Raw genomic sequence first — 22,677 nt, 5'->3', positions numbered from 1 at the left:
ACATGGCTAGCTAAAATGTAAGTGTGGGATTTCAGATATTTATTTTCCTTCAATTATTACTTGAGAGTCGAGTTTGTAGGGGTTTCAGATATATCAGTACTGAAAACAAAATCCTCATTCTTGTAGGGATTATTTTTAACATTCACTAGAAGAATGTCACCAAACCTTCTTATCCTATTATTTTTATGAAAAACAAATGAGAATGTTCATCAATATAGGCTTGTTTAACACATGTAATATTTTCACTGTTTTATATTCAAGCATACTAATAATTTGGGGTGATGTTCTGTTTTTATCATAGTAGATGTATTCTTAACGTTTTCAAATACTTTTGACTGACTTCATGTTAGATATGAATAGGTAGGTCATCATTGCTCCGTTACTCATTTGTGGACTTGTTTTCAACCACATAATCCTTGTGAAGGAATTGTCATCTTTGCTGTTTTCTTGACATTAGATTTTTTCTCTTTGAGTATCACTATTAATCCATATTATCTCTGTCAGATTTTTTCCCTAAAATATCTTAACTTTAGTTAAACTAGATAATAGAACTTATAAGTCTACTTAACCAAGAAGACATAAACTTCTGCATTTTGCAGAGCACTTATTGGGAACAATGACTGACAGCCAGGACACTGTGCCAGTCTCTCAGAACTAGAGAATGCCCTGAACCTGCCTCGGGTACTTCAAGGACCTCCTATGACATGTGAACCTGAAGACTCCAAAGTCAATCCATGTAAACTATTAGCAAAGCTTAATTTCTTTCTCAGTTTTGGGGATGACAATCAAACAGGAAGTTCTAATACTGGGTCTTCACATGCTACATTGCATTGCCTTTCCTTTCTTTTTGGGAGGGAGGCAGCCCGTGATGGATGCTCTTTTTTAGAGACTTGTACTCCTGTTGCAGCTGCCCAGACTGGTTCTTGGCCATTCTGGAAGTCATGTGAGATACTTTTGGTCTTTCCTGTCAATGTTTCCCTCACAGAATCATGAAATAATACGTATAAGTGAGCTGTCCAGCACGTATTAGGCTGAAGTTGAGTCTTGCTATAGAGACTCAACTGCTATAGTCTTGCTATAGAGACTCATATGGAGGGTTATGTTGTCCTCTACATGGTAGATCGAGAAATTTAGTCATGCTGTTGCCGGACCACATATAGCTGCTGTGATTTGCTTTCTCAGGAAAATTGTTTTGTTTTCTTTTGTGTTTGTCATGGATATTTGGCTTCATACTTTTGGCCTTTGAGGAAAGAGCTTGTTTCCTTCTGTTTTAATTATTTGAAAGAATGACCTCATGCTATAAATGGTGATATTGCACTATGGCTAGTTTTATTAGTGAGGATCATAGTGAGTGTTTTATGGACATGTGGCTAAGCACAAAGAGAAACTAATAAGTGGACTCCAGAAATTTTGGGGCAACCAGTTAATCTACAACAGTAATATGCATTTAGGTTATTTGCATGCATGTATTTCAGTATTATTTGCAAGCATGTATGAAAAGTTATTGTTACACATCCTTTGTCAAAAGGCATTAATATGTTTTATTAAAAAATCTCCATTTTCATTATAAAATTATAGGAGATTTTTTAAATAATAAAGTGTTGAAAAACATATAGGAACCAGCAAAATATATTTATATTTCACATTTTTGTGTGTTGTTTCCCATGTATTTTCCCTATGGATAGTATTTCATATGTGGTCATGCTCATATTATATACACATATGTCATTACACAAAAGTTTATAATACTGGGGATTTAGTTTTAAGTTAGAAGTCTGGAAAATACAATTGCCTGGTCAAAACTTTTAGTCATTTTTTAGGCTTTACTGCCATCTTGGATTTCATGTTATTACAATTTTCACTCTTATTAGCAATATATGAAATGACTAGATAATTACCCAGTCAGCATTCATTTAAGAAATCTATATTGCCCAGTTCCTATTTGTCTAGACCCTAGAAATGTAACAGTGAGCATATCATACATCTCAGTTTTCTTCGTGAAACTTAGAGTACAGTTTGGAGATAGACATCAATCACATAATTGCACAAATAAATGTGAAATTCAAATAACGAATTATAAAGCAAAATAGTAACATTTATTAACCTCCATGGTTAACACAGATTTAGGTTGTATTATTTCCTGTACCTTTTAATATATTAAAAACATTTCAAAATGAAGTAGTTTTGATGTTTGGCTAATGTGAATAATGCTGTAGTTTTTTTAAAAATAAGTAATGCCCATGAAGAATGCTGCCATGAAAGTGTTTAAAGAAGGAATCTGAACTCACTTGAGGTATCAGGAAAGTGCCCCAGAAGAAGAATTGATGGAGCTGAACTTCAGAAGGAGAAAAAGAAGTTAAATACTCAAAAACGTGTGCATGTGGGTATGTGCACACAGATGTGCAAGGGGGCATCTTTATGTAGAGACAGGGAAGGTTAAGGGGACAGGATAAATGTGGAACATTATGGGATATTTGTAGGCAGCCCACAGTGACCTGGGCTGAGCTATACAGGGGATGGAGTGGAGTAGTAGAAGACAATGCAGGGCATGTGAGTAGTTCAGTGAGTGGCCAGAGCCCCTGCATGTTTATTGATCTGCTGGATGGAATGGGCCCACTGCAGGTGCAAAGACCACCCAGGAAGGCAATGAGGGACCTGAAGAACTGCTGGCAGTGCAAATAGAACAAGGAGCAAGTGAGGGAGATCTTGAAGACAGCATCTGCAAAAACCGAGCAATTCTTTAGCCGGAATGACAAAGGCAGGCACAGTGTTGAGACCTTTCACATGAGTTGATGAGTCAGCGATACAAGTACCTTCCAACTGGAGTTGGTGGAGGAGGGAGAATGACACAGATGAGTTTAAACCTACAGTGTTAAATCTGCAACTTTGGTGAGGGTTTCATGAGTGGAAATTTATTGGGAATGTGGCCAATGGCAAAGTGGGGTGGATCATAGAAGAGATTTTCAAGCACTTTGATTCTTTCTAACTTCATGTGATTGTTCTAATCACTGATTTGGCCCTAGGTATGCAGGGTTTGGGTTTATATACAGCTGTGGTTAATCTTTAAAATCTAGTTTAAAAAAAAGAAAACAAGATTGGTTTGCATTTTAGTTTAGATTCTTAAGATGGTTCGGGCCAATTGTTCAACTTCCAGAGGCCACACAGTTTAGTGGTTAAAATGTAGATCATGTTCAAACCCCAGTGGAGCACTTGTCAGTTTTGTGTTCTTTGTCAATTACTCCATCATTCTGACTCCACCTTCTCATCTTCAAAGTGGGCTTTCTAATAAGTAAGTTGTGGTTTGTTCAATGAGTTAATCCTGTAATGTACTTACCACAGTGCCTGGCGCCTGGGAAGAGCACAGTCAGTGTTATTATGGTTCCTCAAAAAGAGAACATCAAATAATGTGAGACTAGATGCATAGAAATCAATTTTGTTTCGTTTCTTTGAAATTGAGTGAGAACTCAAAACTATGGTTTCGTTCTTTGCTCACACTTTGCTCAGACTTATGTCCTCCAGTCCCATCCATGTTGTCACAAATGGCACAATTTCCTTCTTTTTAAAGGCTGAATAATAATCTGTTGTGCACATATACCACATTTTCTTTATCCATTCACTTGCTGATGCACACTTAGGTTGTTTCCATATCTTGGCTATTGTGAATAATGCTGTAGTGGACATGGAGCTGTAGATCTCTTTGAGACCCCGATTTCATTTCCTGTGGCTGTGTACCCAGAAGTGGGATTGCGGTATCAAGCGGATTGGTTGTTTAATTTTTAATTTTTTAAGGAACCTCCATACTGTATTCCACAGTGGCTGCATCAGTTTGTATTCCCACCAACAGTACACAAGGATTCCACTTTCTCCACATTCTCACCAATACTTGTTATCTCTTGTCTTTTTGATAATAGGAAAAGCAACAAAAAAAGAAGAGGAAGAAGTGTTCTCTTTAAGTGTGAGGGAGCTTGTGGGGGTTATGTGTCTTTTACTGCCTTGCCTGACCTACTTAATTCAAGTAGTAGCTAAAATGTAGAATTATTAACACTAAGTGATTCAAAACATAAAGCTTTTACAGAGGATTATCAATCTCTGAAATTCCTTGTATGTCCTCATGGCAATTAAAAACCTGACTTTTTACCTTTGTTCTCTTATTTTCCATGCCATTTATTTGCAGTGATGAGCATAAATACAATGCAGCATAAATAAGAAAAGAAGTCCTCAATATGTAGAGAGTCAATAACCCAGTCAAATTTTACTGAGCGAATGGCAGACTAAGGTGCAAGAGTAATTTTTCCCACTAATGCACTTCTTAGAATTGTGTGATTTTTAAAGGTATATACTACAGAATAAGGAACATATGTCACACAATCCCAATAATCACTTAGATTGTTTTTTAATCCTAGTCTTCTAGAAGCATCTATTATATTTAGTTACACTGATGTGACGCTGTGGTGTTCATGCAGTATTCCCCCCAGATTTTATTCACTATCATATGATCTTTGAAGAAAATCTAAGTACCAAAAAGTCATTTCTCAAATTATTAGTTATATTATGTGTCCATAATAATATATATTGACATTGTCTTTAGTTTCTTGAGGACTAAACAAAAGACTAAGGGTACTCAGGTTTGGAAGAGACTTTTTTTTTTTTGACATGTGTGTTTTTTTGTTTGTGTTCACCTGTTGGAAAATCCACAAATTTTCTGTCAATTACAAGATGGTAGCCTTCATTGTTCTGTGCCATTCTACTGTTTGATAGCATGATCGGATTTGCATGTCCCATTCAGCGATTGTGGAGAGTTGCCAGTTGCCATGGTGATGAATATGATGTCCAACATCATATCTAGTCATAAAACAAGGATGGCCTTTGAAAAGCCACATGTAAATATTTATTTTCAAAGGTACAGCTGGCTCTTTGTGAAGCCTGGGTCACTTGAATGGTTTTCTTTTCAATGAATCATCAAATGAGAAGTCTGTTACCATATGATTTCCCGTTTTGCTTTAATAAACTTCCACTGTCCTCTATCCTTGGCCCTTTTGGCTAAGAATCAAAATCCACGTTATATAATTTCACTCTATTTTTTAGTTATAAGTGTGTGTAAACTGTCTAATTCGTCCAGATTATGGCCACAGAGCTGACCTGACAGCATAGGTTTGTTATGGTGCCTCACCCTGAGCTCAGAAATCGACTCTCCCATTTTTCTATGGGTCATGCATGAGTACTAGATGCTTCCATGCCAGTCAGGCTGACCCTTTAGACATCAAACAGGCATTCTCCATAATGGGGCTTTTTCTAAGAATGCATATCAAAATGTTAGTATGATTTTTTTTATTATAGGTTTTTCACCTTTTGGGATTACTTGTCAAATTAATTAAAAAGAAAAATCCATTAAAAAGCCTTTAATAAGGTTTCTTAGAAGCAGAAGTTTGCACAACTCTTGTACTACCATCCTGAATGATATTAGACTATTAGACTAATTAGTTTAGGACTTAGCTAATAATTAAACGAATAGATTATTAAGTAGCTCAACTGTGTTAATTAATAATTTAAATCCACACATTAGTTTCATAAAAGGACCTATTTTCTGCTGCTGACACATGCAACGTATGACTGCTTTTTCCTCACCTTTACTGATCAATATGCTCTAAGTTTGATTCAGACAGAGGAATCTGGGAGATAGAGAGTGAAAGGTGCTACTTCTATCCAATGCCCTCTTCTGAAAAAGAAAGAAAGAATCAGAAAAAGAAAAAAAGAAACTCTATTCTGACACATTGTGAGGCTTATGATAACTATGTTTGCCTTTCAGATCCCCAGCTCAAGGGTATAGTGACCAGGTTATATTGCAGGCAAGGCTACTACTTGCAAATGCATCCCGATGGAGCTCTCGATGGAACCAAGGATGACAGCACTAATTCTAGTAAGTGACAACCTCAGGCCACCCATTAACACAGTTGGTAGAAGCTACGCTGCTGCTTAAATGACTTCTTAAAATACATTTACAAATACTTGTTGTGTTGGTTCATTTTTACAAATGTTACACACTAGAATGCCATTTACCATTGTACTTGGACCACATGGATGAAAACATTAACAGCAACAAAAGAAAGCTATCATTTTAAGATAATTAGAGGTTATTTTCTCTCTTTCTCTTTTTTTCAAAATGATTGTTACATCCAGCATTATTGTTACTTTTAATCTTCATTATCCTAAAAGTGAAATAAGGACACCAGTGCATCCAGATGAAAGTCGAATCCATGTTTACTTTGGAAATACTGTTTTTATCAGGCTTGTAGCTTTTTAATGATAATTGTGGAAATTCAAGAGCTGTAAGGATTAGTTGTTTCAAATAATGGAAATGGAATTTTTCAAATTCTTTGCATTCAACCAGAAAAGATAGTATCTTTTTTGTAGAGAGGATGCGAAAGTTCTGTACCTTTAAATACATTGTACAAAATGGTTACATTATATATTTGGGTCTGTGATGATTTTTCTTTAGTTGAAAAGCCATTGACCCTCCATTGTATTAGTATCTGCCTTCACTTTACTATTTTTTAATATATAATTCTTCTTTGTGTTTTCATTCTGGTGTCTCTTCTTACTCAATTGTCTGTGTTTTCCCTTCCCATTTTCTGTTTATTCTGGCATAGAAGTCCTTTTAATTTGGCACATCAGTTTTAAAATAGACCCTTTCCAATGCTCGGGAGAATGAATGAAAAGCAAAAACTGATTTTATTGGAAATATTTATTCACATATTAACAGTGGATCAGGAGTGCATATGAATCTTTACCTCCATTTAACATTAGCCCTTCATTTATAGAACATCATTCCATGAGAAGAAGGGAGGATTTGAATACATATAACCAAATTATAGGCACTTTCTGTTTTAAGTTCTAGTAATCCAATTTTTAGTAGCCCCAAGATCATCTAATAATATAAAGCAGATTGTTTTTGCATTTGATGTCACTATGTGAAGTGTCAATATTTTTCTAGCCATTGTGTTTACCTTTTAGAATTTGGACCTTGCATCATTTAAATTTTTTTTCAACCTAAAAATGTTCTGTTTATCTGCATTTTCTTCCTTTTCAATCTCTAATCTTTTTCTCTCTTTGTGTCTATTATGTTGTCCTTTTGTCCTTTTAAACTTTTCCCTATTGTATTTGTTCATTGATTTTTTTTGTCAAGTGGTTTATTTCCTTCTTTGATTTAGAGAAAAAAGAAGGTAAAGCAATTCAAACACAAGGAAGAAAGAGAAAACATTTTTATTCTTAAGACTGATGTCAACCATTTTTACTTGTTGGGATTTTGATATTGGATTGAACTTTTTAAAATGGTAAGGACTTGACCATCTTTGACCTATGAAAGATGCCAGTTTCTTCTGGTTCAAACTAATAAATGTGTGTCTGTTCATTTTCTTCTCCTTATCTTTATCTCCTTACCCATTCTTTGACAAAAGGCATTCTCTTTTTCTTATGTCTTATACTTGTGGGAGTCATGGACTCTCAAGATTTGTTAAGTTCTGATGTCTTCAATGTTTTCTGATTTCCTTTGACCAAAATCCAGTGGAGCATGAGGAATAGTTTTCCATAACTCTGATTACTGCAAAAACTATGACATTCTGACTTAGAGTTTGAGGCCATCCCTTATGCCAAAGTTTTTAAGAAAGGAAATAAACCATAGCTATATGAAAATGCTGCTTAGTTTCTCAGAAAAATAATTCTCTTCACAGGTTTTATGCATTTTTCCCCTACCTTCTTCTTTGGTTTTTGTAATGCCAAACAAGTTGGTTATTTTTAACGATGGGAATCAATATCAAATTAAGGTGTGTTAGGTAGACACTATCTTTTAAAAGCATATTGCTTCAGAATTGAATAAGGAGCACAATATTTTCTAAACTGTGAAAGTGCAGATTTATACATTATCTGCACACACACACACACACACACACACAATTGTATCTGGTTACGCAAACAGTATTAAACACCAAACTGGAAATCTGAGACTAGACACCAAAAGACACACAACCTTCTGTTCTCTAAATGTGTGGGGCTTGTTTTCTCCTACTGTGTAACCACACTTGAAGGAACAAGAGTCTGGCAGCACTTGCAGTCCTCTCTAACCCCCCTAATACTGTCGAGGAACAATTTAAACAATAAAGAGGGGACAGGATCTCCTGTAGAGAAGCCACAGAACCAAGTTCTAGTGCCCACACTCAAGGGGCTTGCATTCCTGTGCAAAGAGCTGTCCCACACCTTCTGTTCCATTTTATGTGCCCTTTTCGCCAGTTGGGTTAGTTTTGTTACCATTTCAACATTTTCCAAAACATAGCAGAATAGAGAGAAACAGGGTGAGATACAGGTTCTCTCCTCAAAAGGCCATTAAAAATTATACGACCATAAAACTTAATAAAACATGGCAGGACTGCGGTAGTTTTATAAAAGCCGTGGGAATTACTGATTCACTCTACTTTTGTGTGTCATCACTTTTGTAGTTGAAAAGCACATTTTTTTAGATGGAATTTTAAGATTATTTTCTTTTCTCTGGTTCATTACAGTAGTCTTATGAATCTTCAGAAAATCATAAGCCATGAAAAGTATTCTATAAACATGAGGGTGAGCACTAGAGATGCTGGCAGGCGGGTCCTGGCAGCACTGCCGTTTTGGTTTGACGAAGGGTGTGATGTAAGAATTCACAAATGCATTCCAGATTTTTGATAATCCTCTGAATCCAAACCAAAGACTAGTAATCTGTAAGTAGGAAAAATAAGGAGAAATAATCTAAAGGTCACCATGCTGCCACCTTGAAAGTTACTATATGACAAAACTGAGGCTTGAGCCTTCAAATCTTCATGATTTGAGTTGGACACATATCCCCACAACTGAACATGAGCTTATTTAGAACTAGGTACAGTCAGAACGACCCTACTAAGCTGCCTCTGTCAAGATTTTTAGGTGAGTTGAGAAGAGAGAGAAAGGCCAGCAGACAGGTGAGCCTGATCCTAACATCCTCCCCGGGTTTTCCAGCCCGAGATCTAGAAATCTCCGGGAAGGAAAGTGGCATGACAGTGATTGATGATGGGTGATTGGTCCTAATAGAGAAGATACTGTAGCAACTTGACTGCTTACTATTGGCATCTATGTGCCCTGGAGAGATCTTTCACAGAAAGAAATGAGTACACAGGTTACTTCATCACACACTCATTTTCAGGGTATATTCATTTAAAATTCTTAGAGCTGCCCATCTATCTACTAAACATTAGCCTTACCATGAACTATGGCATTTGATTAGGGTGTAGTTTTCTTTTCCCCTAGTTTGCTTTTGGGGATGTCCTGAGGTTTTCCTGTGCTCTTAAACTTAATTGCTCCCATCACCAGATTTAATAAATGCTACAAGCACCCCTCTCATCTTAGAAATTCCCGACCTGATAATTTGATGTGTAAAAATTGCCCATCACTCACAGCTACCACCATGCTACAGGCCTTGGGATGGCTGTTCCCATCTTGGCTGTACTTTAGCGTCATTTGAGGAGCTTTTTAAAAAATTTCCTTATGCCCTAAACCCTAAACCCACTTCCAGAGATTCTTATTTAATTTAATTAGTCTGTGGTTGGGCATGGATATCCTGCTTTATGAATACAGCTAATTTTAAAGTATAGCCGGAGTTGAAAATCACTACTGTACGGAAAACTAGAGTGTTCCACAGAATAAATAGGGTAGCATGAACATCTTATTATTCTGAACTCCCCTAGGCTTTGTGACATTGCTTTATAATTATATAAAATACAAAAGGAATGGAAAATATAATGATGTCTCAATTAACATGGGTATCTGTAGTTTTAATTAGTACCATGGATTCATCATGATCAGCTCTGAATGGGCTTCCACATGACAGTGGTTACATGGATTAACTTTGATTTGTCTTTCTGTAAATGATAATAACTGACATTTTGGAATTCAGGTCCCAACCAAAATCCTAGGGAAATACCTATTTTTTGGTAAGGTCATTTTAGGCTATCATCTATAATTTTTCTCTTTCCTATACCATATTATTTTGATGAGTTCATGATGTACTTACTTTCTAGAATTATACCATCTGGCCTCTATCAAATATATGGCACCTACAAATACCATTAGGAGTGTATAAAGATTAGAATGATTAAGTTTGAATGGGTTAAGTTAGAATAGTTTTCAAGGACAGGCATCCGACTATGTTTTTTTTCTTCAGAACTTTTACACCTAAATCAGGAATTGTTCTATGGTACCCATCCTTTCAAAATATAAGGGAAATAGGAGAGGTTAGGTGTTCTGGCTAAGAGTGAAATTAGCCAATAGTCCTGTCCCACAAAGAAGAAATACTGAGTTACAATGACACAAGTACCATGTACTGTTCAATGACTCCCACTCATGTTTACTATTAAGTAATAGAAGTGAGCAAGCATAAGCCTCATTCTTTTATAACATAAGCCTCTAGAATCCTATGGAAAAGAGTCCAAAGATAGCTTGAATCATGAAAGCTAGTATCCACTTAATCATTTTGCCCCTGAGTATTCCTTTAGGGATGATTATCTATGACCATGGCCTGCTATGTTCCTTTCATCACAGGCATCTTGACATCTTGGGATCAGTAACATGTAATACTTGGAAAAGAAGGTATAAATTTCCCCCACCCTTCAGAGAAAAAATGTGATGCCTCAGAATTAAATAGAAATTGATTTATAAAGTACATTTTTAATTATATACTGAGTAGACCCATAGATTGAAGCCAAAATTACCCACACTTTTCAAATTATTTGTCTTTTGTGGAATATATTTGAGAACCTAAGCCTCAGGTATTTTGTTTACATGTTTACTTCAACATTTCAGGGTTGCCGTTGCCTGTTCTGGCCTGATCCAGTTAGTTGGAACTACTCTTGAATTAAGACCTTGAGTGGGAGCAGATAACCGCACTGTGGATAATTAATAGCTCTCTTAAAAATGTATTTACGTTAAGGTCCCCCAAATCATGAAGCAGTTAATACTGAGGATGATGCTAGAATACCCACAAAAGAGTCAACCTGTAACCCCAGGATGACAATGTGTTAAAGGAATGTTAAGACTTTTTTTTAAAACTCAGTGATAACATTGCTATCTGTACTATGTAAAATAATAGAAAAATACTTTACTGGTCAATAAGGGAAGAAATGATACATGGAAACATAAATGAGTTTTTATCTCACAGATGGGTAAAATTGAACACTTTCCCCTCTTTTATTTTAGTTATCACTCACAGTTTTATGAGATATTAGTAAAAAAAAAATGTCTCTCTTTAAAATGTGCATGCCGTTCAGTATGATTCGTTCTTTCTAAATTGAGCACATTGACAGGTACACACCTTTTCTGGGCTCTGCTGGCATCTCATGTTGGTTCAGCAAGACTAATTTAGTTTTGAAATTACCTTTTAAACTTCTAGCCTGTCCTACACTGCAGTGATAAAACATGCTTTCCGCTTGAAAGACCAGACTAAGCATTCAACTTGGACTTTTTGATTCCACTCTTTGAGAATCTTCACAGCTGATTTCTTTTGGCATCAAACTATGTCAGAGACTGTGATACTGGAATCATGATTACAGGCTTGAGTCTGTGTATTGGTCCACCAATTCTTTGCAATGCTATAGGTGGACTGCTGATATCTATACGTTGAAGCTCAAGGGCTGATTTTATACATTGAAGATACGTCTTCATTAGAAAGAGAAATAAATTTAATTAATTGGAACTTCTCAGAAGGTTGTAACATAGATTATTTTTTTTTCAATAAAAGAAATGAAAGACAGGAAAGTGATGGCAAAGCTTTGCTTCCCCTGCCCATTTGTGACAGGCCATGTTTATCTTTACAGCACTGTTCAACCTCATACCAGTGGGACTGCGCGTTGTTGCCATCCAGGGAGTGAAGACAGGATTGTATATAGCCATGAATGGAGAAGGTTACCTCTACCCATCAGTAAGTAACATGCCAAAGGTGTTGGCCATTCATTCAATGTTTGCAAAAAAAAAACCAAAACGGTAGTAGCAACAACAAAAATGAGAAGGATCTGTGTCTATTGACTCTGCCATCTTTGCTTTAATATTTGATCTTTACTACAGTGCTGTAAGGGCTGTTTCTTTATTATTCATCACTGTCTGATAATATCAGTATATATGTCAAGTGGAAGAGTAATATTACCTCTTAAAATTGTGCGTTTGCGTATTTAAAAAATGAGCTAGTTTGTAGAAAATTGAATAATTTTGAAAGGGTTGAGGTTAATATAATCTTTTATTTCTATTTAGAAATGTACTTGTCTTAGAGAGTTTCCTGTAAAAGATTATTTTATAAAGAGAAACAGAATTATTATGAATTCTAAAAAATAAAATTTAAAAAGAGTAGACTTTTGAAACCAGGAATTCAAATTGTGTCAATGTTTTGCAGGCAAAAATACTTATAAAACATGTATCGAATTTAAATCTAAGCAAGTCTTTCTGTTTTGTGTTAACGTATCCTAGAAGTTGAGCACCTTTTTAGCCATATGACTTCTTCTGCAATATTTATTATTTACACATAAGTCTCATTCAGATGTACTGTATCCATACATTATAGTGGAGTCAGAATTAATTTCTGCCATAGGACCAAACAATAGAGACTTAGATGAAAGTATTTCTTTTCTCCTTTGAGCAAAAGTTGACAGGTTAAATTCATGGTACCTCAAAGAAAAATGCTCTTATTTGGGTTTGCATGTCATGTTCATTTAAATTCTTTAAAACTCTGTTATTGCTAAATATTATCATCAAAAAACTACATGTAAACATGTATACAGACATTACCCACGCACACGCCCGCACGCGCACACACACACACACACACACACACACGCACGTAAAACTTAAGCAGAATCATTCTCTGGGGCATTTTCTTGAGCAAATCTGGAAAAACCTGTCAAAGAAAATGAAATTCGAGCTGCGGATTCCCTCTGCGGTGAACTGGAAAATGTTCTTGTTATTTTAGAAGCTTCATCTGAGTTCCCTAAAGGGTGTTCCTGCACACAGACCTGGGCCTCACATGATGTAAATTGCGTTCTGTTGCCCAAAATGAATATTCAACAGACTGAGAGCAAGATCAAGCTAGAATTCCCTATCCTCCCCTTTCAGAGAAGTATGATTCAGATAAAGATCACTTTCTGGAGATGCCTTCTTTCAGATACAAGTCAATTTTATGAATTTGACATGTGTTCTGTTATTTTTGTTTCTTTCTTTCCCCCCAGGTAATCTTTGACATACCTAAAAATTATTAGTTGCAGTATCTGCCATAACTTATAGGTCTCTGTTTCTGTTGATGATTTTATCATGTTGTTTGTTGTGCTCTGATACATGTGTTGATGTCAGAGGGACACGTGAATGTTTATTTTATTTTTTTGCTACTGAGGGAGGTGCTTTCTATTTCTTTTGTGATGAAGTTGCACACGAATACCATTTTTTAAGGTAACGAATATCATCTTGAGTGTGTGTCTTTGCCGAAAATGCAAGTTCAGGTTGTGTTTGGTGGAAAGCAGTGCAGCAGTAATAGAAGTGATGAAGGGACTAATGGCTGGTCCATACGGCCTCCTGCCCAGGAATCAGGTCTCATAAGGCTAGCTATGGGTGACAGCATCTGCCCCAATCTGTTTCAGTGACAACTTCAGGTTTATTGTTGACCCGTTATTTTCTGTTCTCAATGTCCCTGGTTCTCCAGTTCCTTGGCATCTGTGCCTTCCTTTTGGTGCCTTGATTCTTGACTTACAGATGTTGCCTTTCTTCTCTTCCTATCTTGACTCTTTGCTTTGAATCCAGGATCTGGTAAAAGATATTCTATCTGTCCATCCCCCACCTGTGAGATCCCCACTGCATAGGCCAGGCCCTTATAATCCTCAGCCGTCTTTCAGGAAAAGGACTCCAATGCAAATCAAATGCAACTTCCAATCTTTACTATTACTCCATAGTTAAAGTGCTATTTATTTCAATGTAATGAAATGTGAACTTAAAATATTTCAGTAAAAAGAATATATTTCCAGGGCACATGGGTGGCTCAGTCAGTGGGCGGCTGGCTTTGACTCAGGTCGTTATCTCATGGTTTGTGAGTTCGAGCCCTGCGTCGGGCCCTGTGCTGACAGCTCGGAGCCTGGAGCCTGCTTTGGATTCTGTATATCCCTCTCTTTCTGTCCCTCCCCTGCTCGCACTCTGTCTCTCTCTTTCTCAAAAATAAATATTCAAAAATATTAAAAGAATATATTTCCATAGTCATCTATTTCATAAGTAGTGAGTAATCACTAGGTTAATAATATAGCACAACACAATATAACAATTGCTATACTATATAATAACAATAGATCTACTTCTATAGTAATAATAATGGCTAGTATTTATATAGTAAACTCTGCCCAACACTGTTCTAAGCACTGGCCAGTATTACCTCATCTAATCCTATTGAGCAAATGCTTTTAAAATGGTGATACTGATGCACAGAGAGTTTAAGAATCTGTGCAGTCACCCAGGTAGTAAATAGAGAAGACAGGATTTGAGCATTAATAGTCTGACTCATTAGCTTACATTTTAACTGTTTCACTATAATGCTTCTATGTGCCAGACATTTTTCATCATATGGTCTGGCACCTATTCTATCTAACAAGAAGTTATAAACACATGATGATGTAAGGAAAACCTTTAGGGATTTGCTACCTAGGGAACAGATTTCATTTCAATTATTAAGAAGTGTAATTTGAAACATGATCCTTTTCCTTTGGAGATTCTCAAACTTAAAAAAGAAATCATAGAAAATTGCATCTCTCTGGGAAAAAGTTGATATTATGTACTAAGCATTTAATATTCTTAAAATTTATTACATGTAACTTTTGAAATTTAAATTAAAAAAAAAAAACTATACCAGGGGCGCCTGGTTGGCTCAGTCAGGTAAGCCTCCAACTTCAGCCCCAGTTGGTCATGATCTCATGGTCCATGGGTTCGAGCCCCGAATCCAGTTCTGTGCTGACAGCTTGGAGTCTGGAGCCTGCTTCAGATTCTGTGTCTCCCTCTCTCTCTGACCCTCCCCCACTCACACTCTGTCTCTGTCTCTCTTTCAAAAATAAACATTAAAAAAAGTTTTTTAAAAAGCCATGCCACACATGGCTAACTCAGCTAAGAGGTTTTGAAGTTAAGTTGAGTAAATGCTTTAAAAGGAAAACTCCAGTCAACCTCAGGTTTAAAGAAAAAAGTAATAAAGATTAAAGTCTTGGAAATGAAAGAATCTGTTTTAAACTTGTGCCCACTTTAAAAAGATCAACTTAATGTTTGCACAGTGAAAACTAGTGCCCAATATGGGACCAATTTTACTGAGGATCCATAGATTTAGAAGCTAGGCAATAAAACACACAGATCATTCAAAATAAATTCTGTTGAATGAAAATCACATTAGAGTTTTGATTTGAGATGCATATTTCTCTATTTGCATTTCAGGAAGTAACTCTCATAAGCCCCCGCCATCCAAATAAAGATATTCAATTTGTCAGATAATTTCACCTCCGGTGGGGGAGGTGGGACAAAAAAAAAGTACTAAATGAAAATAAACACATTTCTGATGCTGAAGGCACATGTTCCCTGTGGAATCTTTCCTTTTATATGACAATAGTCGTCTCTTTTGTGGTCATGATGATTATAATATGTTGTATATCAAGAGATGTATATCAAGAGATTTAATGTCAGATGTGAACAATTTTCTCAAAGGTAGAAGACAAGCTGCAAAATGGTAGAACAGAAACTGACAAGGGAATATTTACATTAAAGAATTAGTTTAATATGATTTTGGGAAATACATGTATTTTGAACAACTATAAACTGTCTATAGCACCATGAGGAACAATTTTTTTTCAAGCAATCTGTAGCTTTAAAAGACTAAGAAAATCCTCTGTAGAGAGACATGGTTTGAAGGTAAATTCTGAATACTGAAGAACTCAGAATGAAGGAAAGGATTGTTCATCATTGGGGCACAGATAGAGAAGAGTGGAAGTCAGAATGTGTTTCTGATATGAGAAGAGGAAAAAGGGGAGGGGGGAGGAAGGAAAAGACACTGATGGTGAGTAGAACCATGGGCTTTCTCAGGACACCTGGACCCCGGATCCAGCCAAGGCCCATGTTGTCATTCATGCCCCAGTCTTTGCCTCTCAGTCTTCTCATCTATACAATTAAAATGTTTCCCTGGATACCTAAGTTAATTTGGGGGTTTTAAAATTCTGGTTTTAGTCTGTTTGATTTTTCTGAATGATGACATAAGTAACATACATAAAATGTATAAAGACTCATTATTGCTATCTTATCACAGGCTGACATTTATGAGAATATCATATTCCAAAGGGTGATATAAATATTTCTGTTACCCAAATGCAGGCATCTGGGGAGGCAGTAAGCCCTGGGGCTCTCCTGAGATTAATATTTGCTCTGAGTTTCTTAACCAAGTGATACAACTGGAGAGGAAGACAATCCTTTTTCATGTAGATTTGTTAAATGAATCAAAAAAAGTAACACTGCTACTGTGATTTGTAAATATTTGGGCTCATAAGAATCACCTGGAAAGAGGGAGAAAAGGTAGATTCTTTGGGTCAGACTCCCAATGTTTCAATTCAGTGGGTTTAGTAGGAGTCCCAGGAATCTATATTAATAAGGATCCCCCGTCCACCCACTAGTGGGTGAGTCAAAAGCTGGTAGCTCAACCATCAACAACCATATAGCAGTTATTTTTGAAATGGCTGGTGGGGGAGATGATGGTAGATTTAGGTTAAGGTAGTAAGAGTAGAGTTGGTAGGCAGGTACCTAGGTGCAGAGCCCGACACTGAGTACAATAAAATATTTGGTTTTCCTAACTTCCTTTGCCTCTAATTTGAAGTTTGCAGAAATGTGAAGCAGTTCTGTCCTCTTCTTCACTAAATTAGCAACCCAACTATCGATAGACAATGAATGTGGAAGAAGGGGGTATGAAATGGTCCTTAATTCAGGAAAATAAGGTAAACGCCATATATTCTGCAAAAACATGTTTTAAGGACCTCAAAATCTTATCTATTATACATGAGGTAGTTTTCTAATATTGTACTCCCATCCTTCAGAAAGATTTTCATGAGCCTCTTCTGAGAAGATGGTTTTGCTTCCCTACCTCTGTGCCAGCAGGCGTCTCTTACATATGGTGATTTGTGTTGCTTCAATGTCCCAAAGCATCCCAGACAGGAAAGCCTCAGAGTCCCTGCCTCATTTCCCATCAATCATACATCTTCCTGCAGAGTCCATCGCTCTCATAAAATTGGATGGAACAACGTTATTTTCCTCTTGACATTGTTCTTCTGTTCATCACTCAGGTTTGGGGTTTAGAAATGGAACTGACTTGTTTTTTCACAGTGTGGTGCCCAGTTTCCCTCCAGCTTCTCTATTCTTTCCTGAGAGTTACTCATATACGGTACACACAATCATTCACCCATATTTCTATGCTTTGGGGTGTTGTGTGAGTTTTTTGGCCATCCTTGATACCCATCCTGTCTCTAGCATCTATGGACATCTGTTCTCAGAAAATGGCTCACTACATATCCCAGTGTTGCTAAGGTACTTTGTCCCTGCCTCCTGGCTTTTTTTTTTTTTTAATTTAGGCTCTAGGCAGGGGGTTAATCAAGTAGTCTGAGCTACATCTACCATCAATGGCCATCAATATCCTTTGTCCGTAAACCAAGGGCCTCAGTAGCATCTGAAAACTGCTCACCTTGGGGACCAGCCTTTCATACTCTGCCCCCTGGGAGTAGGGAGGCAAAACTAAACCAAGCAGGAGTCTAAGTTCATCAGGATACACAGAGATGCCCTTTTCAGAATGGAAGTGTTTCCACCTTTCATCCTTCAGTGTTGATCTCTCTGAATGGGCCAGTTTCTTTATTTTAAAAAGTGTATTAAATTTGAAATGATTATTAATATCTCTGATTTTCAAACAATCGCTGACTTGATATGCATGTTCTTCTGCACAAACAATATCTAACACCTTTTGAGACTATACATAAATATATATATATGTATATATAAATATATATATACATATATATTTGTGTGTTTCATTGGAATTAGGTATTGTGCTTAAATTATGCACACATTTATTCACATGATTATACTTTTGGTCAGAGTGTTTTTATTTCTTTTTATGAAATGTTAAATAATAGTTTTCAAATTTGCACATATTTTAAAGCTTTACTTGCTATGCTTAAAAAATATTTCTTTTTTCATTAAGTTTCCCTATGGTTCCTGTTGCATTATGACTCAGTTGGATATATTGCCCAATTTGAAAATGGCTATTATCCTTTCTTGGTATTTTGGCTAAGATAATTTATAGTAACAAGGAAGCAAGTATGGCACATTAGTTAATTTCACTCCAGTGCTCATGTAATTCCCACGACACTGAACACTGATGCACAGAGTAATTGATTATGACAAAGGCAAGGATGCTGTCATTCTACTTAGGGTCACTTGCCAGAAGGAAAAAGCAATTGAGGAGCAAATGCAAATGGTAACTACATGTAACTAATTTTAAGCAGCCTTTTGGGCAAAAGAAAGATACGAAACACCCTATGTTAGGTTGATAGTAGGCTATACAAAGAATTAAATGTATTTTTAGGCTATCCAAGTTCCAGTGCCATTTTAAGGAGTGTGAAGGCAGGAGCTGGGGTTGAGGAAGAGAAGACACTGTAGCTTAAGAGGAAGAAGAGGGGGAAAAGGAAAATGGAAAGGAGATCACAAGCCAGCAGTGGGGAGATACACTAGGCAGCGTTAGGGAAAGAGTGGAGAAAAGAAAGAGGAGCAGATAGCAAAGGGAAGGAAGCAGGGAAGTCATGTTACAAGGAAAGGAGAGAGGGAGGACCATGTCTTGTGCTCACTCCATCACCTTTCTGGGACTCCCTGACTCCCACCACTCTGGGGTGGAGAAAACAAGACCCTCCCTGGTGAAGCCTAGTCTAGGCTTTCAGACCACACCCAAAATACCTTGTCTGCTCCAGCCCCATGACCACTTTTACCTATTTCCCTTCCCTTAGCCCCCTTTCCAGAATGCTGGCTGTGCTTGGTTATTCTCTAGGCAAGGAAACAGTGTGGCCATACTTGGCTTCCACACGATTATGCCTGTGATGGTGAGGATTAGTGGAAAGAGGCTAGTGATGGTGTGACAAGCACTGCAACAGGCCAGGTGAGGGATGCTGAGGACATACAGAGGGATAATACTCAGCCTTAAGAAGGGAGATCCTGTCATTTGCAACAACACGGAGAAGTAAAATATGCCAGACACATAAAGAAAACGCTTGCATGATGTTACTTGTGGAATCTAAATAAGACTTGAGCAGTGGTTACCAGGGTCAGGGAGGTGGGGGAACAGGGGGGGAAAGAGATAAAAAAAAGATAGAAACCAAATAGAGCTTGCAAACTACAAATGTTTGTTCTGTTTGGACAGCATTAAGTGCACACACGATCTGGGGCGGGGAATGCATTCTTCAGTCTACTATTTAGCCACAGTGACAACTTCTCCTTAATTTTATAAAGGAAGATGCTGCACATGTTGACTTTGTTTCTGGACCTGGAGATGGTGGTGTTGGCAACCTCTGGATTAAGGAATTGGAACGGATGAGAGATATTTGGAGTGTTTTCTGAGGAGATATGGAAAGAAGTCTGTGGTGGTCTGGGTATCGGGGTGGGCTCGCTCTGGGAGGACTGGCTTAGAACCTGGTGCTCGGTGGTATTCCTCATTGCGGACAAAACCAGAAGGAGGGGGATACTTGGGTGGCGAACCTGCTGCATTCAGTTTGGGATGTGTTCGGTTTGTCCCTGGAATATGCAGGTGGGTTATAATCTTATTGGTTGACTACTGGATGATGACAAAGCTTCTTTATTCTGGAATAATCATGTCTCAGGTCTGTCTTTAAGAATGCCGTGCAGATAGAGAAAGAATGTTCTATGATGGATGGTGATAATTTTCCTTTTCCTCCCAAATGTGAGACAGAAAATGAAGAGATGAGGTGAATGACATCAGCATAAGTGAAGTTAGATGTTAGAAAGAACTTTATAAAATAACACACTTCTTGTGAAAGCTTACTAATGTATTTTAATTAATTCCCAAGTATACAGCATCTGTACAGGCAATTTTGGACAGTGGATAGTAAAGCAGAGGACTAACTGAGTTAAATTCCTAACCTGTACAAAAATGATGCTAAAGATATGGGAGGGAAATATCAGGCCTTCAGATATTCTCACAGTGGTTCACAACCCTCAACATAAGATACCTAAGACTTACTCAGAGAGCAGTACAGATAACCAGATCCCAGAACATTAGCCTGAAAGATTCCAATTCAGTGAATCCAGTGCGTCTCCAGAATCAGAATTTTGAATATGTATCCCAGGCATTTCTAGTGCAGATGTCTGAAGGAGCACACTTTGATAAACATGGGTCTACATCAGTGTCTCAGGAACCAGGGCATTGAGATGAAATGATTTTATATTTACCATTGATGATGATGATGATGATGATGATGATGATGATGATGTTTACAAGTTCATGGCCTGGTTCAGGCCCCTGCAGTAAGCAGAAACACATGGCCATAAGTAGTGCTCACCTTTCCTGTTGACCAGGTGAGCTGGCCTGTGAGGATACACAAAGAGAAAAGCCTTGTCTGTGATTGCTCCACTCAATCTGGGGAAGAATAGGACAAGAAATGTGTCCTTGAGCATCAAGATAATATGTGGAAGGACAGGTGTTATTTTGCTGAGACTTGAGAAAATAGAAACAAAGACACTGAATTTCAAACCAATGGCAGCTGGTTTATAGTCCTGAAAAGGAGAAGTGGTCTTCATCACCTAAAGCTCAGGGGAGAAATCAGCCTGAGACAGTCAGCTGGGGGCCACAGGGCACCTGTTGAATTGGAGGGCCAATTCAGGCCAAGGGCATCCTGTCAGAGCAGGCTGCTAAAGACAACAAACCTAGGTTCCTTCAGAAATGAACTCTTTTAAGATTAAAAAAATTTACTAATGAAGTAAATATTTTTATTTAATAAATTGTTTATTTTTCCTAAACCCCTATTTCCTCCGAGACATTTTTTTTCCCTCTAAGCAGGGTCTTTCCACACAAGTCTCATTTCTGGACTAGAGAGACTTCCTCCTCCCTCTTAGGTGAGCGGCAGGTCCCTGTGCTTGATCTACCTTTGAACTCCTTTTCCAGGTCCAGTACAGAGAGCGAGTTAATCCCGTGTGGACCCATCATTATACAGATTTCTTAACTACACAAAGCCCATAATACCTACCTCACAAAAATTAAACACATATGTCTAATTACAAAAGGGTCTGCAAGAAATATATGGAAAACTACTTCTACTCAATATAATTACTTAGCACTTAAATATGGGCTGAAGAATCAAGCACTTGGTGGGGATGTCTATAATCATGAATTTATTTATTCACTCATTCAAGAAACACTTTCGGATGCCTTCCACTGACAGCTAATGCACTGTATGTGCTGGAGCTTCAGAGATAATCAGATGGGGCTGAATTAGAAACAACAAAAACCCCCTGAGCATCCAATGGATAGGATATACATCTTGATGAGGTGAATTTTAAGGCTCCTATCTTTTTTCAGACTCTATGATTCCATGATTGTATCTGTACATTTCTTATCACTCTTTCAATAGTGATAGATATGTAGGAGGTCTTTAATTTGTATCTTTTGACTGATTATTGCTAAGGTGGAATAAATGTCACTGGTAGATTTTATTAATTTATTCCTCAAGTGCCTTCCTATTCATGATATTTATTATGAATGTCATTTATCTTTTTCCCCACTGGAAAACATTAAGCATCAGCAAAGAATATAGGAGCCTGTTTATTTCTCAAGCTAGAATTGCAGAAAAACACTATTTACCCATTCTTTTCCTGAAAGAGCATGACAGACCCACAGAGACAGAACTGGATATGCTATGTCTGCACTCTAACATGGTTATATTTGCATTAATAAAGTGAATGGTAATGTCTTCACCTTATGAGAGAATCTTGGAGCAAGAAAATAAAACCTGACTCCTGGTAAATCTTGCTAGCACTTGAACTTGAACATTTTAAAGCAAGCACATGGGGGGCACCTAGGTGGCTCAATCGGTTAGGCGTCTGACTTCAGCTCAGGTCATGATCTGACAGTTTGTGAGTTCGAGCCCCACGTCAGGCTCTGTGCTGACAGCTCAGAGCCTGGAGCCTGCTTTGGATTCTATGTCTCCCTTTCTCTCTGCTACTCCCCTGCTCACGTTCTGCCTCTCTCTCCAAAAATAAACAAACATTAAAAAAAATTCTAAAGCAAGCACAGGAATAATCATAATTAGAGAAAGGATTTTATTATTTACAGATGTCCATGAAATGACATCAAATACTTTGGTTTTTTATTTCCTTTTAGTGTCAAAGAAAAAAAATACCATTGAAGTTTGCCATTTTATCTTGATTCTTCTCTAGAGCAAAATGAAATACTGTAAAGAGTAACAAAATTTATGTTTGATTGAAATGTTTTACTTTTTCAAAATTTGTATTTGTAGAGGGTAGATGGTAGGTGGGAGATAATGAAAGAAATATTTGCATGTAAGGAGTTTTAAAGACTACCTGAAAATG

The 22,677-nt window shown here is 37.2% G+C and overlaps 1 protein-coding gene across 6 annotated transcripts in view; it reads left to right on the top strand.

The window, feature by feature from the left end:
- Positions 1-22,677, top strand: part of FGF14 (fibroblast growth factor 14) — a 612,765-nt gene that overhangs the window by 478,724 nt on the left and 111,364 nt on the right. For all 6 annotated transcript variants that reach the window (XM_053217678.1, XM_027065183.2, XM_053217698.1 and 3 more), the window contains exons 2-3: positions 5,807-5,917; positions 11,871-11,974. In XM_053217678.1, the coding sequence (XP_053073653.1) occupies positions 5,807-5,917; positions 11,871-11,974 (215 nt within the window). The remainder of the gene's footprint in view (positions 1-5,806; positions 5,918-11,870; positions 11,975-22,677) is intronic.

The sequence above is a fragment of the Acinonyx jubatus genome, chromosome A1, assembly GCF_027475565.1.
Source record: "Acinonyx jubatus isolate Ajub_Pintada_27869175 chromosome A1, VMU_Ajub_asm_v1.0, whole genome shotgun sequence".
Lineage (NCBI taxonomy): Eukaryota > Metazoa > Chordata > Mammalia > Carnivora > Felidae > Acinonyx > Acinonyx jubatus.
Note: the sequence above shows the minus strand (reverse complement) of the source record. Positions and strands in the feature narration are given on the sequence as shown.